The 16,512-nt window shown below is 47.5% G+C and overlaps 2 protein-coding genes and 1 long non-coding RNA gene across 4 annotated transcripts in view; all 3 read right to left on the minus strand.

The window, feature by feature from the left end:
* Positions 1-9,332, minus strand: part of LOC309341269 (uncharacterized protein) — a 63,064-nt gene extending 53,732 nt beyond the window's left edge. Inside the window, exons 1-3 of the mRNA XM_081860852.1 lie at positions 9,235-9,332; positions 6,630-6,716; positions 4,854-4,955 (exon numbers count right to left, since the gene is read on the minus strand). Coding sequence (XP_081716978.1) covers positions 4,854-4,955; positions 6,630-6,716; positions 9,235-9,316 — 271 coding nt within the window. The 5' untranslated portion in view covers positions 9,317-9,332. The remainder of the gene's footprint in view (positions 1-4,853; positions 4,956-6,629; positions 6,717-9,234) is intronic.
* The window catches only part of LOC309341299, a 204,061-nt gene extending 194,416 nt beyond the window's left edge, over positions 1-9,645 (minus strand). The window contains exon 1 of one of the 2 annotated variants that reach the window (XR_014156177.1): positions 9,545-9,645. This is a non-coding gene — a long non-coding RNA (uncharacterized lncRNA). Of the gene's footprint in view, positions 1-9,526 lie in introns of both variants that reach the window. The other variant, XR_014156178.1, reaches the window with a different exon arrangement.
* The window catches only part of LOC309341012 (uncharacterized protein), a 188,440-nt gene that overhangs the window by 91,646 nt on the left and 80,282 nt on the right, over positions 1-16,512 (minus strand). The gene's annotated exons all lie outside the window — the stretch shown is intronic.

Genomic DNA, 16,512 nt, shown 5'->3' on the forward strand with positions numbered 1-16,512 from the left:
TGGTTGTTTCTTAACTCTAGTTGCTTTAGATTTCAATCTGTATACATTTTGTATTGTTCCTGCTATCTCCTCCTCTGGTAGCCCCATCCATTGTGTTAGTTCTTTTATTATTTTTTTCTCTTATATTTTCGTTTTGTAATTCTGGGATCTGTCTCATTCTTAGGTTCACTTCTCTTTGTTTTAGTTCATTCATCGCTATCGAGTCTTTTAGCTCTTCTTGTGTTTTGCGGAGCTCTACTATCTCATCTTTCATTTTTTCTTCTTCCCGTTTCATTTCCTTCAATTCATACTTTGTCTTTTTAAACCCCTCATCCACTCTTTTTGACACCTCCTTAATCTGTCCTTTTAGCTCACTTACTGTCTCTTCAATCTTTTTGTCCATTTTCCCTATTTTATTATCTACTTGCTCTAGTTTCGTTTCTAAGTTCTTCTCACTTTGCTTTATTTCTGCAAACATCCTTAGTATTTCTGTTCTGAACTCTGTTTCCTGTTTTGAAGATTTCCTTTCTATTGGAGTACTTCCCTCCGCCCTGCGCTTACAGGATATCATTTCTACAAGTGTGTTATTACAGATCCAATGAAAAGCTTCGCTACCACGAGACTTATTACCTGCAACAACAACAGACACAGTTTTCAAAGTGGCCACAGCAATTTCTTTCAAAGGGGAGGAGTTGAATTGCAAGGAGATTTTTTGACTTTTATATTCAACTGATATTTAATTAGTTTGTTGTGTATTATGTGTTATTATGTAGGAATGTTGAAATGTGTTTGACAGTGTTATTTCCACAAAGGGAGGAATTTTTGTGTGTGTGTGTGTGTGTAATTGTCTTATGTTTAATGTATACTGCCTTATTCCTTATACCCCAATGGAGGATTTTCATACACTTTATGCTTTCTAATGGATCAAGCTATTGTGTAGTTCAATGTTTAGATAACCACATTTCGCTGTCCCACCTGGCACACTGCCAACCTTCCCTACCCATTTTAAAATGTGTTAAAACTCGCTTTACCAAGGAGAAGCTTCAGGAAGGTGTATATGCCTTGATTTAGCAGGAATGATCCCTTATAGAGTTAAATTGACTTATTTGGACAAGTGCCCTTTTAAGAATGGTTTTCTTTTAACAGATTGGTTTGAAGAGTTGAGAACCATGGGGAAAGATAAATTCAAATTGGACTCAGTTTGAATTGGGCAAGTGTATCCAGGCTGCAATTAGCTTTTGGTCCTTAAAGTGCAAGTGCGCAACTTCCCATGACTGCAAGACCAATAATAAAACCCCCATAGGAAGCCAAGGCAAGGACATTTCCCTCAGGACGTGCCCGAACCTATGGCAGCTGTGGTGAGTGCCAGGCAACATGGTTAATATGAAAGCCCTAAGTGGATTCACCAGGGATTGCCACTACTGTGAGACCACAGAAAAGCTACCTTGACACCTGAGAACACAAAAATGGCGGGGGACAAAGCAAACTGCATTTTTTTTTTCAGTCAGTAGTGGACCTTCCTGCTAAATGTAAAGCATAGACCACTATTGAACAAAATACAACAGGTGTCCTTTTATGCGATATCCTATATCCAGCTATCTGCACTACTATACTTGCAAATGGCCTTAAGAGGCAGGGCTTGCAAGTCCCCTTCAGGTTTGCACAAACCCACACATCTAGTACGATAGATACAAAGTTATTATTTAGTGCATATCTATATAACATAAACGTACATTGTATTGGTCAGTGTTGCTCCCTCCTTTGCTGCCCTGCTCAACTCACCTCCTTTTCCATCGGGCCTATTCCCACTCACAGGGCACCAATACCTTCACCGAGATCTAGGGTGCGGAGAAAAGATTTGCAAGTTCTTACAGAACTTTAATGCAAATCTATCTCCGAATGGGGGACTGATACGGAAAGGGGGGGGGCATGTCTTCTTTACCTTCTTCTTCGCTACAATATATCCATTTATTCCAATTGTCAATGTCAAAAGGGACTAAAATCTATAAAGTTCATAGAAAATCAGCGTGCCAGTTTGCTCAATTACTCTAGGACTCCATCACATCTCCCCTGTCCAGCATAATCCCTCAAGCAAGGTGTCAAGGCCCTAATCCTTTCAAATTGCTCTGATCAGCCTTTCCTCCAGACAATGTCAAGTGGCAGACTATGCATATTTGGGACTATTGTTTTCTCATCCCCAGGAAGTGTTTATCTGTGCATATCTCCAGCTCTGCATATTCCCCCCTCCCTCCTCCTTATGTTAATCCGGTGTAGCTCTGCATATTCCCCCCTCCCTCCTCCATATGTTAATCTGTGTAACCCAACCTCCCTTTAATATATTCATGATGTAATCTGTGTAACCAAACCTCTCTTTAATGTATTCATGACGTGTTTTGCACTGTATTCTGGGACATGGAGGGAGTTTCAAAAACTCATGTCACCCCTTTCTCACTGTTCAATCTCGCCTTGAACCTGTTGCGCAATAAACTTGGATCTTCTGCAGTTTGCTCCTGTCTCCGGCTGAGCTCATTTTCCTCCGCAGGGACCCACGGACTTAGTCCGATGAGCTGGGTGGCAGAGTAGCCTCGCACCCAGATTTTTGCCGTAACATTTCCAAAATGTTGTAACCCAAATCTTATACGTTTTAGCTTAAACATAATAAAGTTATTTCATTATTCCACCTCTGACTTCTTGTACCTTAATTTTCATTTCATTAATTTACAATTGCTGAAGCTAGAGTTTCCTAGAAAATGCATTTTTTAACATTCATACAACTTATGATGTTTTTTCAAATAGTCTTTAAATTTTTCCCAGTCTTCCTCGATTGTTTCTTCTCCCAAGTCTCGGATTCTGCCAGTCATTTCGGCCAGTTCCATATAGTCCATCAACTGCGTCTGCCATTCCTCCAGCGTGGGTAAATCTTGTGTCTTCCAATGCTTAGCAATCAGGATCCTTGCTGCTGTGGTAGCATACATAAAAAAAATTCTATCTTTCTTAAATACTCTCTGGTCCACAATGCCCAGAAGAAAGGCTAGATTTTTGGTGTCTAGATACACCTGTCCTCTTTGTCCTACAGACTTGCATTTGCCAGGTTGCCTCGTGCTCTGCCATATGCTTAAAATATGCAAATTCTTGGATCACTTGACTCCCTCTCCCTGAGCTTTGCTTACTTTAAAAGCGAATTCACTAGGCAAATAGGCCATGTGTTCATCTATCCAGTGCTATTTTTCTGGAAAAAGAGGCACTCAAACTCGCCATTAATGCCTCCCTTGTTCTCTTAGAATGGAAACATCACCCACCTGAGAGGGGCCGGAACTGAGACCTGGTGAATTCCAGCTGAAAAAAGCCCTGCATATATCTCGATATTTAGGTAGGCTCTGGATCCAGCCACATTAGCCATGGCCTTATCCTTTGCAGCCTGTTTTCCCCAAACACTTTCCTTGAAGGGACTGGAGCCCTAGCAGAAGGCAGGGTGCTGAGGACCAGAAATGGGGCCTCTCCCACAGCAAATGAGATTTAGTTGGGAAAGGAGGAGAGAATTGCAAGCTGGGCAATTCACGGCATGTAATGCCTTAAGAGAGAATATAATGAAAATGATATACAGGTGGTACATGACACCAGTCAAGCTTGCAAAAATTTATCACTTGCCCAATAATAAATGTTGGAAATGTAAAGAGATTGAAGGTACATTCTTTCACCTTTGGTGGACGTGCCCAAAGATTAAGACCTTCTGGGAGATGATCTATAATGAAATGAAAAAGGTATTTAAATATACCTTCCAGAAGAAACCAGAGGCCTTTCTCTTGGGCATGGTCGGCCAATTGGTGAGAAAGGAGGATAGAACTTTTTTTATGTACGCCACAACAGCAGCAAGAATACTTATTGCAAAGTATTGGAAAACACAAGATCTATCCACCCGGGAAGAATGGCAGATGAAGGTGATGGATTACATGGAACTGGCTGAGATGACTGGCAGAATCCGAGACCAAGGAGAAGAGTCGATGGAAGAAGATTGGAAAAAATTTAAAGTTCATCTTCAGAAATATTGTAAAATTAAGGAATGTTAGAAAGAAGTTGGGAAGAAAAACTATGTGGCTTTAGCAGAAAAGATGTAAAGGATTGAGTAAAAATGAATTGGTGAAAGAGAGAATGTTAAATTATTTTAAGATAAATTATTAAGATAAAAACAAAGTTGGAAGGATTTGCTGAAACATCTAACTGAATTAGAATACAAAAACGGGAGGTGTGAGGAGGTCAAGGAAGTAAGCAAAGGAAAGTAAGTTATTTAAAGGTTTGATCTGTTTTCTTTTTTTTATGATGTTTGTTTTTTATATACTGTTTTGCTGTTGTGGTTGTTGTTTACGTATATTTTTTCTTTTTTCTGTAACCTTTAAAAATGTTAATAAAAATTTAATAATAATAATAAAAAGAGAATTGCAAGCTGGGAAAGGGAATTGTCCAGGATGTCCCAGGGACTTGTGTTAGGCTGTGCTTCTGTTCCAAGTGCTGGGACTCACTTATTCAGGGAGAACAGAGTAGAGTTTGAAGAAGAAGAGTTTGGATTTGATATCCCGCCTTTCACTCCCCTTCAGGAGTCTCAAAGCGGCTCACATTCTCCTTTCCCTTCCTCCCCCACAACAAACACTCTGTGAGGTGAGTGGGGCTGAGAGACTTCAGGGAAGTGTGACTGGCCCAAGGTCACCCAGCAGCTGCAGGTGGAGGAGCGGGGATGCGAACCCGGTACACCAGATTACGAATCTACTGCTCTTAACCACTACACCACACTGGCAATTGGGAGGATAAAAGCAGGTGGAGACGAGATGCCTTGCTGCTTGTGAGAAACCTCAGCCCATATGACTGTGCTGTATACAGACCACCAGTTTCATTTGCTTTTGCTTTACGCTTTCTGGACGCTGCGTTCCTTCTGGACGCTCCACGCTTTGCAAGCGCTAACTTCCCCATCCTCTTGGTTTTGTCTGAGTAAGAATAAGACATGAACAAATGGAGAATAACACTATGAACACATTAGGTACAGAGTGGGGTCTATCAGTATTAGACCATCCTTTCCCGTAAAGAGGTTGTTGAGTCCAATATAACTGAAATGTCTTTCTTTTTCTTTTGCTAGATCAATCTCAGTTTTGAACCAAAAGAAATGTTCTATATGGATTCCAATGCATTTTTGAAAATTGTTTTAGGTAATGTAGCACTTTCTCATTTTGCATCCTATTCCTCTCTAAACTCCTGGACATCTCGTTTGCAGGACTCCATTAAGATGTTCACCATTTACTAGATCTTGTGGGATCTATGAGGTTTTCCTATGTTCCTGGGTGTCAACTCCCTGCATCATAGGCATCGTGGTCAATGGTTGAGGACGATGGGAGTTGTAGACCAATAACATCTGGAGGGTCACCACCCTTGATGGAAGGTAAAGGTAAAGGGACCCCTGACCATTAGGTCCAGTCGTGGCCAACTCTGGGGTTGCGACGCTCCTCTCGCTTTACTGGCCGAGGGAGCTGGCATACAGCTTCCGGGTCATGTGGCCAGCAGGACTAAGCCACTTTTGGCGAACCAGAGCAGTGCACAGAAATGCCGTTTACCTCCCCCCCGCCCCCCGGAGCGGTACCTATTTATCTACTTGCACTTTGATGTGCTTTCGAACTACAAGGTTGGCAGGAGCAGGGACCGAGCAACGGGAGCTCACCCCATCGCGGGGAATCGAACCGCCAACCTTCAGATCGGCAAGTCCTAGGCTCTGTGGTTTAACCCACTGCGCCACCCGCGTCCCTTTGATGGAAAGTATATACATTTAATTATAGAACTACCTCCTGATCATCAGAAAAGATGGTGTCAGGGGCTCAGGAGCAGAGGCACAGGGATGATGGGAGATGGAGAGCGAGGGGGAGGAATCCGAGGGGAGCGTAGGAGGGGACAGTGATCTGAGGGATTCCATGAGCCTCTCCAGCGAATCGGAAGATTCACAGAAGGGGGCGCCAGTGGCCAGGGGTAGGGGGTTCCCAAGGGGAACGCCCCAGGAGCAAGGGGGCAGCAGGGACTCCCAGAGCAGTAGTTGGAAATCAGGACCAGCTTCCCCACCAGAGCAGAGTGGGGGGGAAGAGTCCCAAGTATCGGGGCCAGTGCATTCCCCACCAGGGAGAGAAGACGAGGCAGAGCTGACCACACCTCCATCGGAGAGTCGGACAACGGAGGGGAGGTCAGATCCGGCCAGTATCCCGGAAGAGGGAAGCAGTGACAGAAGTAGTGTAACGGTTAGGAGAAAGGTCACTGGGTTGGCGCGAGAGGCAAGTTCAAATGTACAGGAGCGCGGGACAGCAGAGAATGAGGATTGGGAACCGGGTCCCAAAGCCCGCCGGAGGCAGGGGGAGGAGCTAAGCGACTCAGCGTCGGAAGAGTCCAGAAAGGGCAATGCCCCAGCGGGCAGGAGGACCCAGAGGAGGAGAGAGCAGCGGAAAAGGTGGAGCAGGGCTAGGATCTTAAACTGGTGTCAGAGGGGAGGAGACTCAGACGGGACTTCGCCGATCTAGGGTTTAAGACGTAGGGCTGCACGCTGCGGCTTTGAAATGGAAACTGAACTTCAATAAAGACTTTTGTACATTACGACAGCCTAGCGTTGGTCCTCTGTGAGCTGGGACCTAGAGGCAGCTCTGACAGATGGGGTACAAGATCCAGTCTCCGTGAGATGCATAGAAATCCAATTGAATGGAGACCATGAGTTGGAACTGGAAAAGAAGCAGAGAGGCAGTTGTTACACAGCCTCTCCAAGTGTGCCAAGACCCAGCCTGACACCTGATGCTGTGGCTTAACGAAAGAACGAAGAGGGCTGTTGTCTAATTCCGTTTTGAAGCCATCTGAGCTAGCAAATGGAATTGCAAAGACTTGAATTTTCTGGATCATGATATGGATCTGGACTGACAAACTGGGCCCATGAATCAGAGCAGGGCACCAGGGAATAAAACAGAATGTGGTGCTTCTGATTTGCAATGTATCTGTAGCTTTAATATCAGGAACGTGGCTGTTTGAGAAGAAGTGAAAGGATGGGAAGGTAATTTCTGCTCACACCCCCTCCAGGAGGTGGGCGGGGTTTGCGACACAGCGGGGGGCTTACCTGCCAGGTGCCACCCACCTTGCTGCAGAGTGACTGTCACCCTGCCCCCATCTCAGCAGGACAATGGGCCCCAGTTGGAGGTGGGGTGGGGGCCAGGCAAAGGGCCGGTGCTCTTCAGCCCAGGCTCACCTTCATGGCTTCCCCCCGGGGATGGGCAGGGGATTGGGGCCGTGGTGGGGCCTGCTTAGGCCTTGCCGTGGCCCCCACCTCCTTCCCGGCATCAGGGCCAGGTCATAGCTCTCAACTTTTCCCTTTTTTAAAGAGAAATTCCCTTATTCCAAATAGGATTCCTCGCAAGAAAAGGGAAAAGTTGACAGCTATGGGCCAGGTTGGGGCCGCCTGGGTGGTGTGGCCTGACTTAGGCCCCCGGAGCAGCCTGCTGGGCCTCCCGCGGTCAGCACCTCTTCCACGGCTTTGGGGGTGGGATGGGGGCTGCGGTACAGCCTCCCACGGCCTGCACCTTTCCCTCCGGCAGTGTGGGGTGATTGGGGCTGTGCAGGATGGGAACCTCATTACATCAAAGGATGGGAATGTAATTACAGCAGAAGGTAATTAATGCAGAAGGAAAACTTCCCTTTACAGCATGAATTACATCTGTTGCCAGCTTGGCATGAGAGCTTCACTATGGACTATATTGTTAGAATTCTAGCCCGGTCAGAGGTATGTGCCTATCTGTCCAGGCACCGGCTGAATTCCTTTGACCTCCCTCCGGCGACTCCCGGCAGGAAAAACACACGAGGTCCGTTCCGGCGATTTTCCTCAGGCTGTGAGAAAAACACACCATCTGCTTCTCCTCCTCCCTGCATATCCCCAGGGAGGGGAATCAGACACAGACAGAAATGTAACTACATGCTTTTATTCCTGTCTTTAGCAGTCATACAGTAAAAGATGTCTGCTCTCTTCAACAAACAGAGAGAAACTCCAAACTCCACCCATGTACATCCTGTACAGGTCATATAACACATCCTGAGCTCACATCCTGTGCTCAATAAGGAGAATGGACTGCCCCTTCGTTTCCATGGCAACAGTCACAAACATCCTGTCTGGTTTTGCAGCCACAAGCAGCTGACTGAGCTGCTAGAGCCTTTGCTTGCTGCAGCATTGCTGCTTTAGAATAACATATATAAGGGCCAGCAGCTTAAGGAGACAGACAGGGAGATCTTTATATATTGTTCTATGCTCCATTCCAGAATGTGAAGAGAGCAGCCGTCTGCCATTCTGAAGTTGTTGTAAATAAAAATATGCCCTTTTCCCTTATGGGGTATCCAAGAGCCCATATAGAGTCCTTACATAGGTTCCCTATTGGTAGGAGAAAATAACAGAGGCCAACCAGAGAATATTGAGAAGCAAGGCAGCTAGTAAGCTTGATCTTTATTGATCTGTTGCAACAGGGTGCTCCCCTCACACGCAGGAGAGGAGGAGGACCCCCAAAAATGCTGTGCAAGGGCTTATAAAGACTTTTGAAATTCCCATCCTCTAGATCAAGACCACCCCCAGAAACATTATGCATACATCACAGAAGGGGTGTAACCTAAGACCACCCCTCAGATACATCCCATCTACATCACAGAAATTTGAATGTTGTTTTTCTCTTGTCCTTGTTTATCTCCTGTCTGGCAGGTTACTTGATTGGATTTCCTGGGGAGCCTGGCCATTCTTTTGTAGTGGTAAAATACTTATTTCCTGGGCCAGGTCACAGGCTCACACCTTTATTCAAACACAGATTAAGACAGGATTTGTGAAGGAAGAGACATTGGGGAGGCTTTTCCATTTTGACCATGCAGAGAAACATTTGCTCAGTTTAGGAATCAACATGGTTCCAGGTTGGCTTTCCTGTGCTGATCTATGTACGTGTGGTTATGAACATTGCCATATATCTAAGACCATAAAATTCCTATCACAAAGTGTCCCAGATAAACCTTCCAAATCTCCATCGGCTGAGGAGACATGAAGAACTGTACCTATTCTATCCGTATTATGATTATTGTTGCCTAAGATTTTTTGGCTTATTGCTTATATTGCTAGCTCTGTAGTTTATTCCAGTTGCTGTTGGCTTTGGATTAGACTCTTATTCTACGGTGCTGATCAATTTCTTTGCTAATGTTTACCAATTAATAAACGCTTGTCTCTACCTAAGAGTCTGTCAGTCCTCCATCCAGTGGAATCTAAAGAACCTCTAGATTGTCTGGTGGTTGATATTGGCCACAAAGCCATTAGGGGGCGCTGGCAAGACAGCCCTAGAATGTACCACCAGTCAGTTTCATTGGTGACCCACAGTTCTAGTACTGTATTTAAAAGAGAAAAAACATCTGCACAGTACTTTAGAAAAGCTCCTGATCATTTTCCCTCTCAGTGACCTTTTGGCCCTGGAATGAGACCCTGCAAATATCACAGCTCATATGGAAAGTGTTCCACCCTCCAGACCTTTTTCTGTTTGGATACCTTGGTGTTGCCATATAACAATCTTTTCTCTAATTTCTTCTTAAGGGTGTTTCATCCTCCCACTGGCTAAGAGCCACCTCCCTTGTGATGCCAGGCATTCCAGAACTCCTCCCATTCAGCATTCTACATTAAGCATAAACCCAGGAAAATGTTTTTTTTCCAGATCAGCTACACTACTTATTTTTCCAATCCTTGCTGCAGTTGTTGTATAAATAAAAATATATATATAATTATTTATTATCATTAAAAGAGTAAAACACTATTATCATTGCTGAGTTGCTTCCAGTCTCTGGGTTATTTTCCACGTTCTGTCTCTGCCCACTCAGGACTGGCACCCATGACCTGGTGTTTTTTTTTGCCTAGGGAATTCCAGGAGGTGGGGGAATCATTTGTCCTATTCCAATAATCTGCTTGCATAGGTTTAATGTTATTTGGAGACAGTAGCACCCATTAATTTCACGTTATCTAGGTGTTTATTCAGGTGAGGATGAATAAAACACTCTAGAAAAATCCTTCATGACTGTGTCTGCAATGTTTCCAATATGAGTTCACTTACCCATTAAAGTGTGTCATTAAATGCTGAGAAATCGTACCATACTCAGCTTACGGATCTCAACCGCAAGAAACCCCAAGACACAGAGTAGCTGCCTTTCCCCCAATTTCTTAGCTAGAAATAACTGAGCCGCTGGGCCAGAGCCGCTTTCTGATTGGCTACCCAGAGGGGGGTGGCGCCAGCACTTTTGGAGGGAAAATAAAGAGAGCCGTTTCTGAGGGGATTTGAGATGGGAGAGAGAGAAGGTTGGCAGAAGATGGGGATGAGGAGAGGGGGGAGGGAGGGAGGGAGAAGTGGCTCTGATCTGAGTGGATCCTCCGCTCTGAGGAGAATTTCTATGGAGCCAGAGGAAGGAGCCTCACAGCTGAGATGGGGAGACCATGTTGAGGGTCTGGAGGGAGTATTCAGATGGAAGAGAAGCTGGAGGGAGAAGCTGTGAGAAGACTCAAATCTTCTTCTTCTGGGGTCTCCTTCCAGTCAGGAGGGGAGAGATCTTCTAGGAAAAGGAGATTCCCGAGTCCGTGGCAAGGGCTGAGAGGATCTCCTGGGTCTGGCATACAAAGGAAAATACCTCAGGAATGGGATTGCTAAGAGAGAGGGGAACCGAGGAAAAGTGGCCCCTCGCTGTGAAGGAAGCTGGGCTGTGTCAAAAGTACCTCACGGAAAGACCCCTCATAACTAAGTCTGGGGGTGAGAGAGAAGCAGCAGAAAGAGAGTTCAGCCTTTCACCACCTATTCTGGAAACCTGAACATCTCCCTGAAGTGTGACAACTGATTTTGAGAGGAGGGAGTTGAAGAGAAGCTGTGCCTGCAGAACTGTGTTTAATCCTGAGACATTTAGCTGAAGTAATAAGTTAACTTCTCCCTGAAAGAACACATCTCCTGTCTTCACTTTGTTTCACCATTCTCTTTTTTTTGTAAATAAAGCTTTCCTTATCTGATTATCTCCTGCCAGAGACTCCCTGGATTGCAGTTTCCCTCACACAAGACGCCCCACAAAGTAGTCTGTGGGAAATCGTAGACACAAGACGCCCCACAAAGTAGTCTGTGGGAAATCGTAGACATCATCATCATTTTATTTTATTTGTAACCTTTCCATCGTTAAAACAACGCTCAAGGGGGCTTACAACATGATAGGCAAAGGGCCTTCTCGGTGGTGGTGCCTCTTCTGCGGAACGCCCTCCCATCGGATGTGAAAGAAATAAACAACTCTCTGACGTTTAGAAGACTCCTGAAGGCAGCCCTGTTTAGGGAAGTTTTTAAGGATTGATGTTTTAATGTAGTTTTTGTTATGTAGTGAAGTTTCACCCTGGGCCAGCAGGGGGATACTGTATATAGTTTTCACTCAGGTCTGTAGATAGTTTTCCCTCAGGTCCGCGTCAGTTATTTTAGGCGGGAACTCTGGGCTGTTGTTGTTACAATGTTGACTGCCGGCTGCCTATAAAAGCAGGCCGGCTGAGCTGTTTGCAGTCAGTTCTATTCCAGCTTACGAAATAAAGAGCTATTTGGAGAAATCGCTGGTCGTCGGCTATGTCAACCCACAACATAACACTGGCGACGAAGGTGGGATAGAACTGACTGCAAACAGCTCAGCCGGCCTGCTTTTATAGGCAGCCGGCTGTCAACATGGTTTTCCTGGCTGCCTACCACTACCGGCTCATCCATCGCCCGGGGAAATCGATGGGCCATGCCGACGCCCTCAGCCGTTGCCCTCTTCCAGCATTTGTGGAAGACCCGGCTCCAGCTTCATCGCTCCTTCTGATTGAGGATCTTCCGGCAGCGCCTGTATCAGCTGCCACTGTGGCCTCCGCGTCTGCCCAGGATCGCACCATCAGCCGGGTGCTCAACTGGGTGTGGAGGGGGTGGCCACAAGGGCCTTTTGCATCAGAGTTCCAGTCCTTCGCAACCAGACAACATGAACTCTCAGCTCATCGCGGCTGTCTGCTGTGGGGAGACCGCGTCCTGATTCCCCAGGGACTCCGTCAGCGCGTCCTGGAGGCTCTGCACGTTGGCCACCCGGGAATTGTCAAAATGAAGGCGTTGGCTCGGTGTTACGTCTGGTGGCCTAATATGGACGATGCCATCACTGCCTGGGTGTCCGCCTGTCAAGCGTGCCAAGAGTCGAGGCCTGCACCACCGGCAGCTAAGGGACACACCTGGGAGACGCCAAAGACACCCTGGTCGAGGGTGCACATTGATCTGGCTGGCCCCTTTCATGGCCGGACCTTTATGGTAGTGGTGGACGCCTATTCCAAATGTCTGGAGGTCGCCCTGATGCCCTCCACCACTACCGAAGCTGTCATCCGGGTGCTGCGAGGCCTGTTCGCAACGCATGGGTGTCCTGATGTCCTTGTCTCTGACAACGGACCACAGTTCACTTGGCCATAGGCGCCGACTCCATGGGGCCTGAGGGGGCCCGAGCCCCCCCTCAAAAATTCGTTTGGGGGGGCTCTGCCCCCCCAATAATTTAAGAAAATTATTAGTTATATTATGCTTTGTAAAATCACAAAATTATGTTGGTATTTTTTATTTTCCTTGTTTGACGATAGTTACCTTTTAAAATACCCCAGCAACAATCTCGCGGGGCTGGTGTCAGCCCCGCAAGAAGCGGGGATTCCCCCTAGCTCATTAATATTCACCGCCCACGGCGGCAGCCAATCGGCTGCCGCAAAGGGCGGGCCCTCACAGGTTCACTTAAGGTCGGGGCAGCAGCAGCGGTTTGGAGGTCTTGGGCCCCCCCAATATTTTTTATAAGTCAGTATGGGCCCCCGCCCCCCCAATATTTTTTATAAGTCGGCGCCCCTGGACTTGGCTACCAGTCCCCGGTGGTCTGGCAGAGTTTCCAAGCGCCCAACTTATTTAAAGGACTATGTTGTTGGACATGTATCACTGTTGGTCTAAGTATGGGAAATGTAACCGATCTGCTTTTGTGCCTAATTGAACCATTACGCGTAGTGCTGTATATAAGGAAACCATTACGATTGTAACTAACGCCTTATCTCGGTGGGGAGGGGTGTTATGTAGTGAAGTTTCACCCTGGGCCAGCAGGGGGATACTGTATATAGTTTTCACTCAGGTCTGTAGATAGTTTTCCCTCAGGTCCACATCAGTTATTTTAGGCGGGAACTCTGGGCTGTTGTTGCTACAATGTTGACAGCCGGCTGCCTATAAAAGCAGGCCGGCTGAGCTGTTTGCAGTCAGTTCTATTCCAGCTTACGAAATAAAGAGCTATTTGGAGAAATCGCTGGTCGTCGGCTATGTCAACCCACAACATAACAGTTTTAATCATTTGTTGTAGGCTGCCCAGAGTGGCTGGAGAAACCCGGGCAGATGGGTGGGGCATAAATAATAAATTATTGTTGTTGTTGTTATGACAAGATTTACATAATTACCAACATAACCAAAGTCATAAACGATAAGCAAAACACATCCAAAGGTACACAACCAAATGGAAAAGAATTTCCACATAAATCATAAGATCAAAAATTCAGAATACAACATTAATATCAATAACAATTGAAAATGACACAGATAAAAACCCAAAACCATTTGAAGAAGGAGGCCTATCTGCCCAGCAGTAGCAGCAGTATTTTTCTTTATTATTATTATTATTATTATTATTTATACATACCCCGCGCATCTGGCTGGTTTTTCCCAAGCCACTCTGGGCGGCTTCCAACAAAATATTAAAATACAATAGTCCATAAAATATTAAAAGCTTCTCTAAGCATAACAACCATCCATTTTTAGTCCATTGAGTTAGAAATTCAGCATTTCTGGAAGGGGAAATGGCATACTATTGAATGTTTGCATAGCAACATGCTTAAGAAAGCATTACTCATTTATGACGAGAATGGGATTTATTTATTTTGAACATCACTTGGTTCCTCCTTGGCAGCCAGTGCGATGGTTTCAGCAGGACTAGAACTCAGGACCCGCTGCCTTGAGGGACACCTAAGAGCAGCTGGGCAGGGGAAAGGTCTCCCTGGGGAGGTGGGGGACTCTCCTTCCTTGGAGGTTTCTCAGCAGAGATCGGAGGGCCATCTGCCCTGGATGCTGGAGCTGAGATTCCTGCATTGCTGGGGGTGGGACTAGATGACCCTGGGATCCCCTCCTCTCTCTCCACTCCGGAATTCCAGGAGGAGCTTCCTTGCCTCCTGCAAAGCCCTTTTCCCTGCAGGCTCTTCCTCTGGTTTCTGGCCAAGGGAAGGAGATGCTCAGAGTCCAGCCAGGAGCCTCACCCCCAAAAGGATATCTGGCCAGTGGCGGAGCCGAGCGGGGGGGGCAGCTGCCCCCCAAAATCCATAAGAAATAATAAGAATCTGAGGTTCTGCCAAGCGAGAGAGGGCTGAGCAGGATGGACTCGGCTTGGCAAGGGTTAAAAGCAACTGAGCTGCCTTCCTAGAGAGGACAGGAAGCAAGGGGGGGCAGGTCCTCCACAGCCAAGGCCCCTCCCTCCCCAGTCCTTTCCTGCTTGGGTGTCTCTCCTGCAAGGGCTTCCTCTCTGTCCCCCTCCTGGGATCTGGTGAGTCTCCTCTCTCTCTCTCTGGGATCTGGTGGGGGTCCCAGGGCTGCAGCAGGGGAGGGGGCCTGGGGGGCCTGATCTGCTCCTGCAGGGGGGGGACCCCAAGTCAGGGAGGAGGAGAGGGTCCAGCCAGGGAGGGGCCAGGGCTGCCACGCTCTCCTTCCTGCAGATCAGAGGATCCCAAACTCATTTGGCCCTCCGCCCCCCCTTCAGAAAAGATCTCCATTCTTCACACAAAGGAGTCCCTGGGACTTTAACTCTGTGTGACGTCGCTCAGCCTCATTGCACAACGGACGAAAAATGTGCAAATGGTTTTCCAAAGCTGGACGAGGAGGTGGACTAGCCCCCCCCCCAAAAAAAAAGGTGGGAGAGAAAGGCCAGGAATAAAGAGAGGGATCCCAGCCCATAGTCTGGCTGCTGCATTGGGGACCAGTTTCCCAGTGTCTCCCAGGGCAGCTCCCCACGGAGGCCACGGCAGCCATCCCCTCGCACCCAGAGCAGGGCATCCCAGGACCACATCCTCTCTCTCCCAAAGGGATTGTTGCTGGCAAAGCAGCCGGAAATGGGCACTGCTACTCACTGAGCCTCCAGGGACCTGGGCATCAATGGCTGTGTGTGTGTTAAGCTATCTAAGAGAATACTAATACTAAATTACACCCCTAAATTTAAAGGGAGGTGTTTTTGGCCCTGCGAACTTGGCCCTCAGGGGGTTGGCCAGAAACATACCTGGCCCTCAGAGCAAAGAAAAAGTGACCCCACCCCAAGGGGTCTGCCTGGAGAGTGGCAGAGAGTTCAAGTGCAAAAAAGGAGACAGAAGCAGGGGAGTGGGGGTGGGGGGAGAACAACTCCTGAGGACCCCCGGGTGAGGACCCCCACTAGAGCCAAGCATCCATTTTTCACAAAATACAAATGACTCCCTCGTCAGTCAGTTCAGACTTCACGCATTGACTGGAAGGCAGGAGAAACCAGGCTGATTCATCTCCCAGAAATCCCTTCCGTTGCCTCCACATTTTGCATTGCTAGAAGGCTAGAGACATATTTCTTCTCTTCTTACTCCTCTCCCCCCCCCCCCCAAGATAGCTAATGATCTGGGTTGTGGTGCAGTCCAGCCCTAGTTCCCTCCAAGACTCATCCATGCTTCCTCAAGGAACCTTTTTCTTCTCCTGAAATTAGACAACTTTTGTAACAGAACAATGTATTTGCTTTGTAGGATTTGCTAGCGCCTCTCCTCAGGGACGCAGGTGGCGCTGTGGGTTAAAGCCTCAGCGCCTAGGACTTGCTGATCGAAAGGTCGGCGGTTCGAATCCCTGCGGCGGGGTGCGCTCCCGCTGCTCGGTCCCAGCACCTGCCAACCTAGCAGTTCGAAAGCACCTCCAGGTGCAAGTAGATAAATAGGGATCGCTTACCAGCGGGAAGGTAAACGGCGTTTCCGTGTGCGGCTCTGGCTCGCCAGAGCAGCGATGTCACGCTGGCCATGTGACCCGGAAGTGTCTCGGGACAGCGCTGGCCCCTGGCCTCTTAAGTGAGATGGGCGCACAACCCCAGAATCTGTCAAGACTGGCCCGTACGGGCAGGGGTACCTTTACCTTTACCTTTACCTTTAAGAGAGACAGAACTTGGCAGAAGACCAAAGGGTTCCTTCCGATCTCTCAGAGGCTTCCTGAGAGCACAGATGGGTGAGCGAGACTCAGCTGGCCCTGGAACAGGAAGAGGCCATGCAAGCCAAACTGGGAGCAGTGGGGGATTCTGGAAAAACTCTGTGCAGAAGATCCTGGGTGAGGAGGACACCCTCTGCTCAGAGGTGCAGAGCCAGCAGTTGAGGCAGTTCTGCTGCCAGGAGGCCAAAGGACCCCGAGAGGTTTGCAGCCGACTCTACCGCCTTGACCATCA

This window comes from Podarcis erhardii (genome assembly GCF_964252035.2).
Source record: "Podarcis erhardii genome assembly, chromosome: 4".
Lineage (NCBI taxonomy): Eukaryota > Metazoa > Chordata > Lepidosauria > Squamata > Lacertidae > Podarcis > Podarcis erhardii.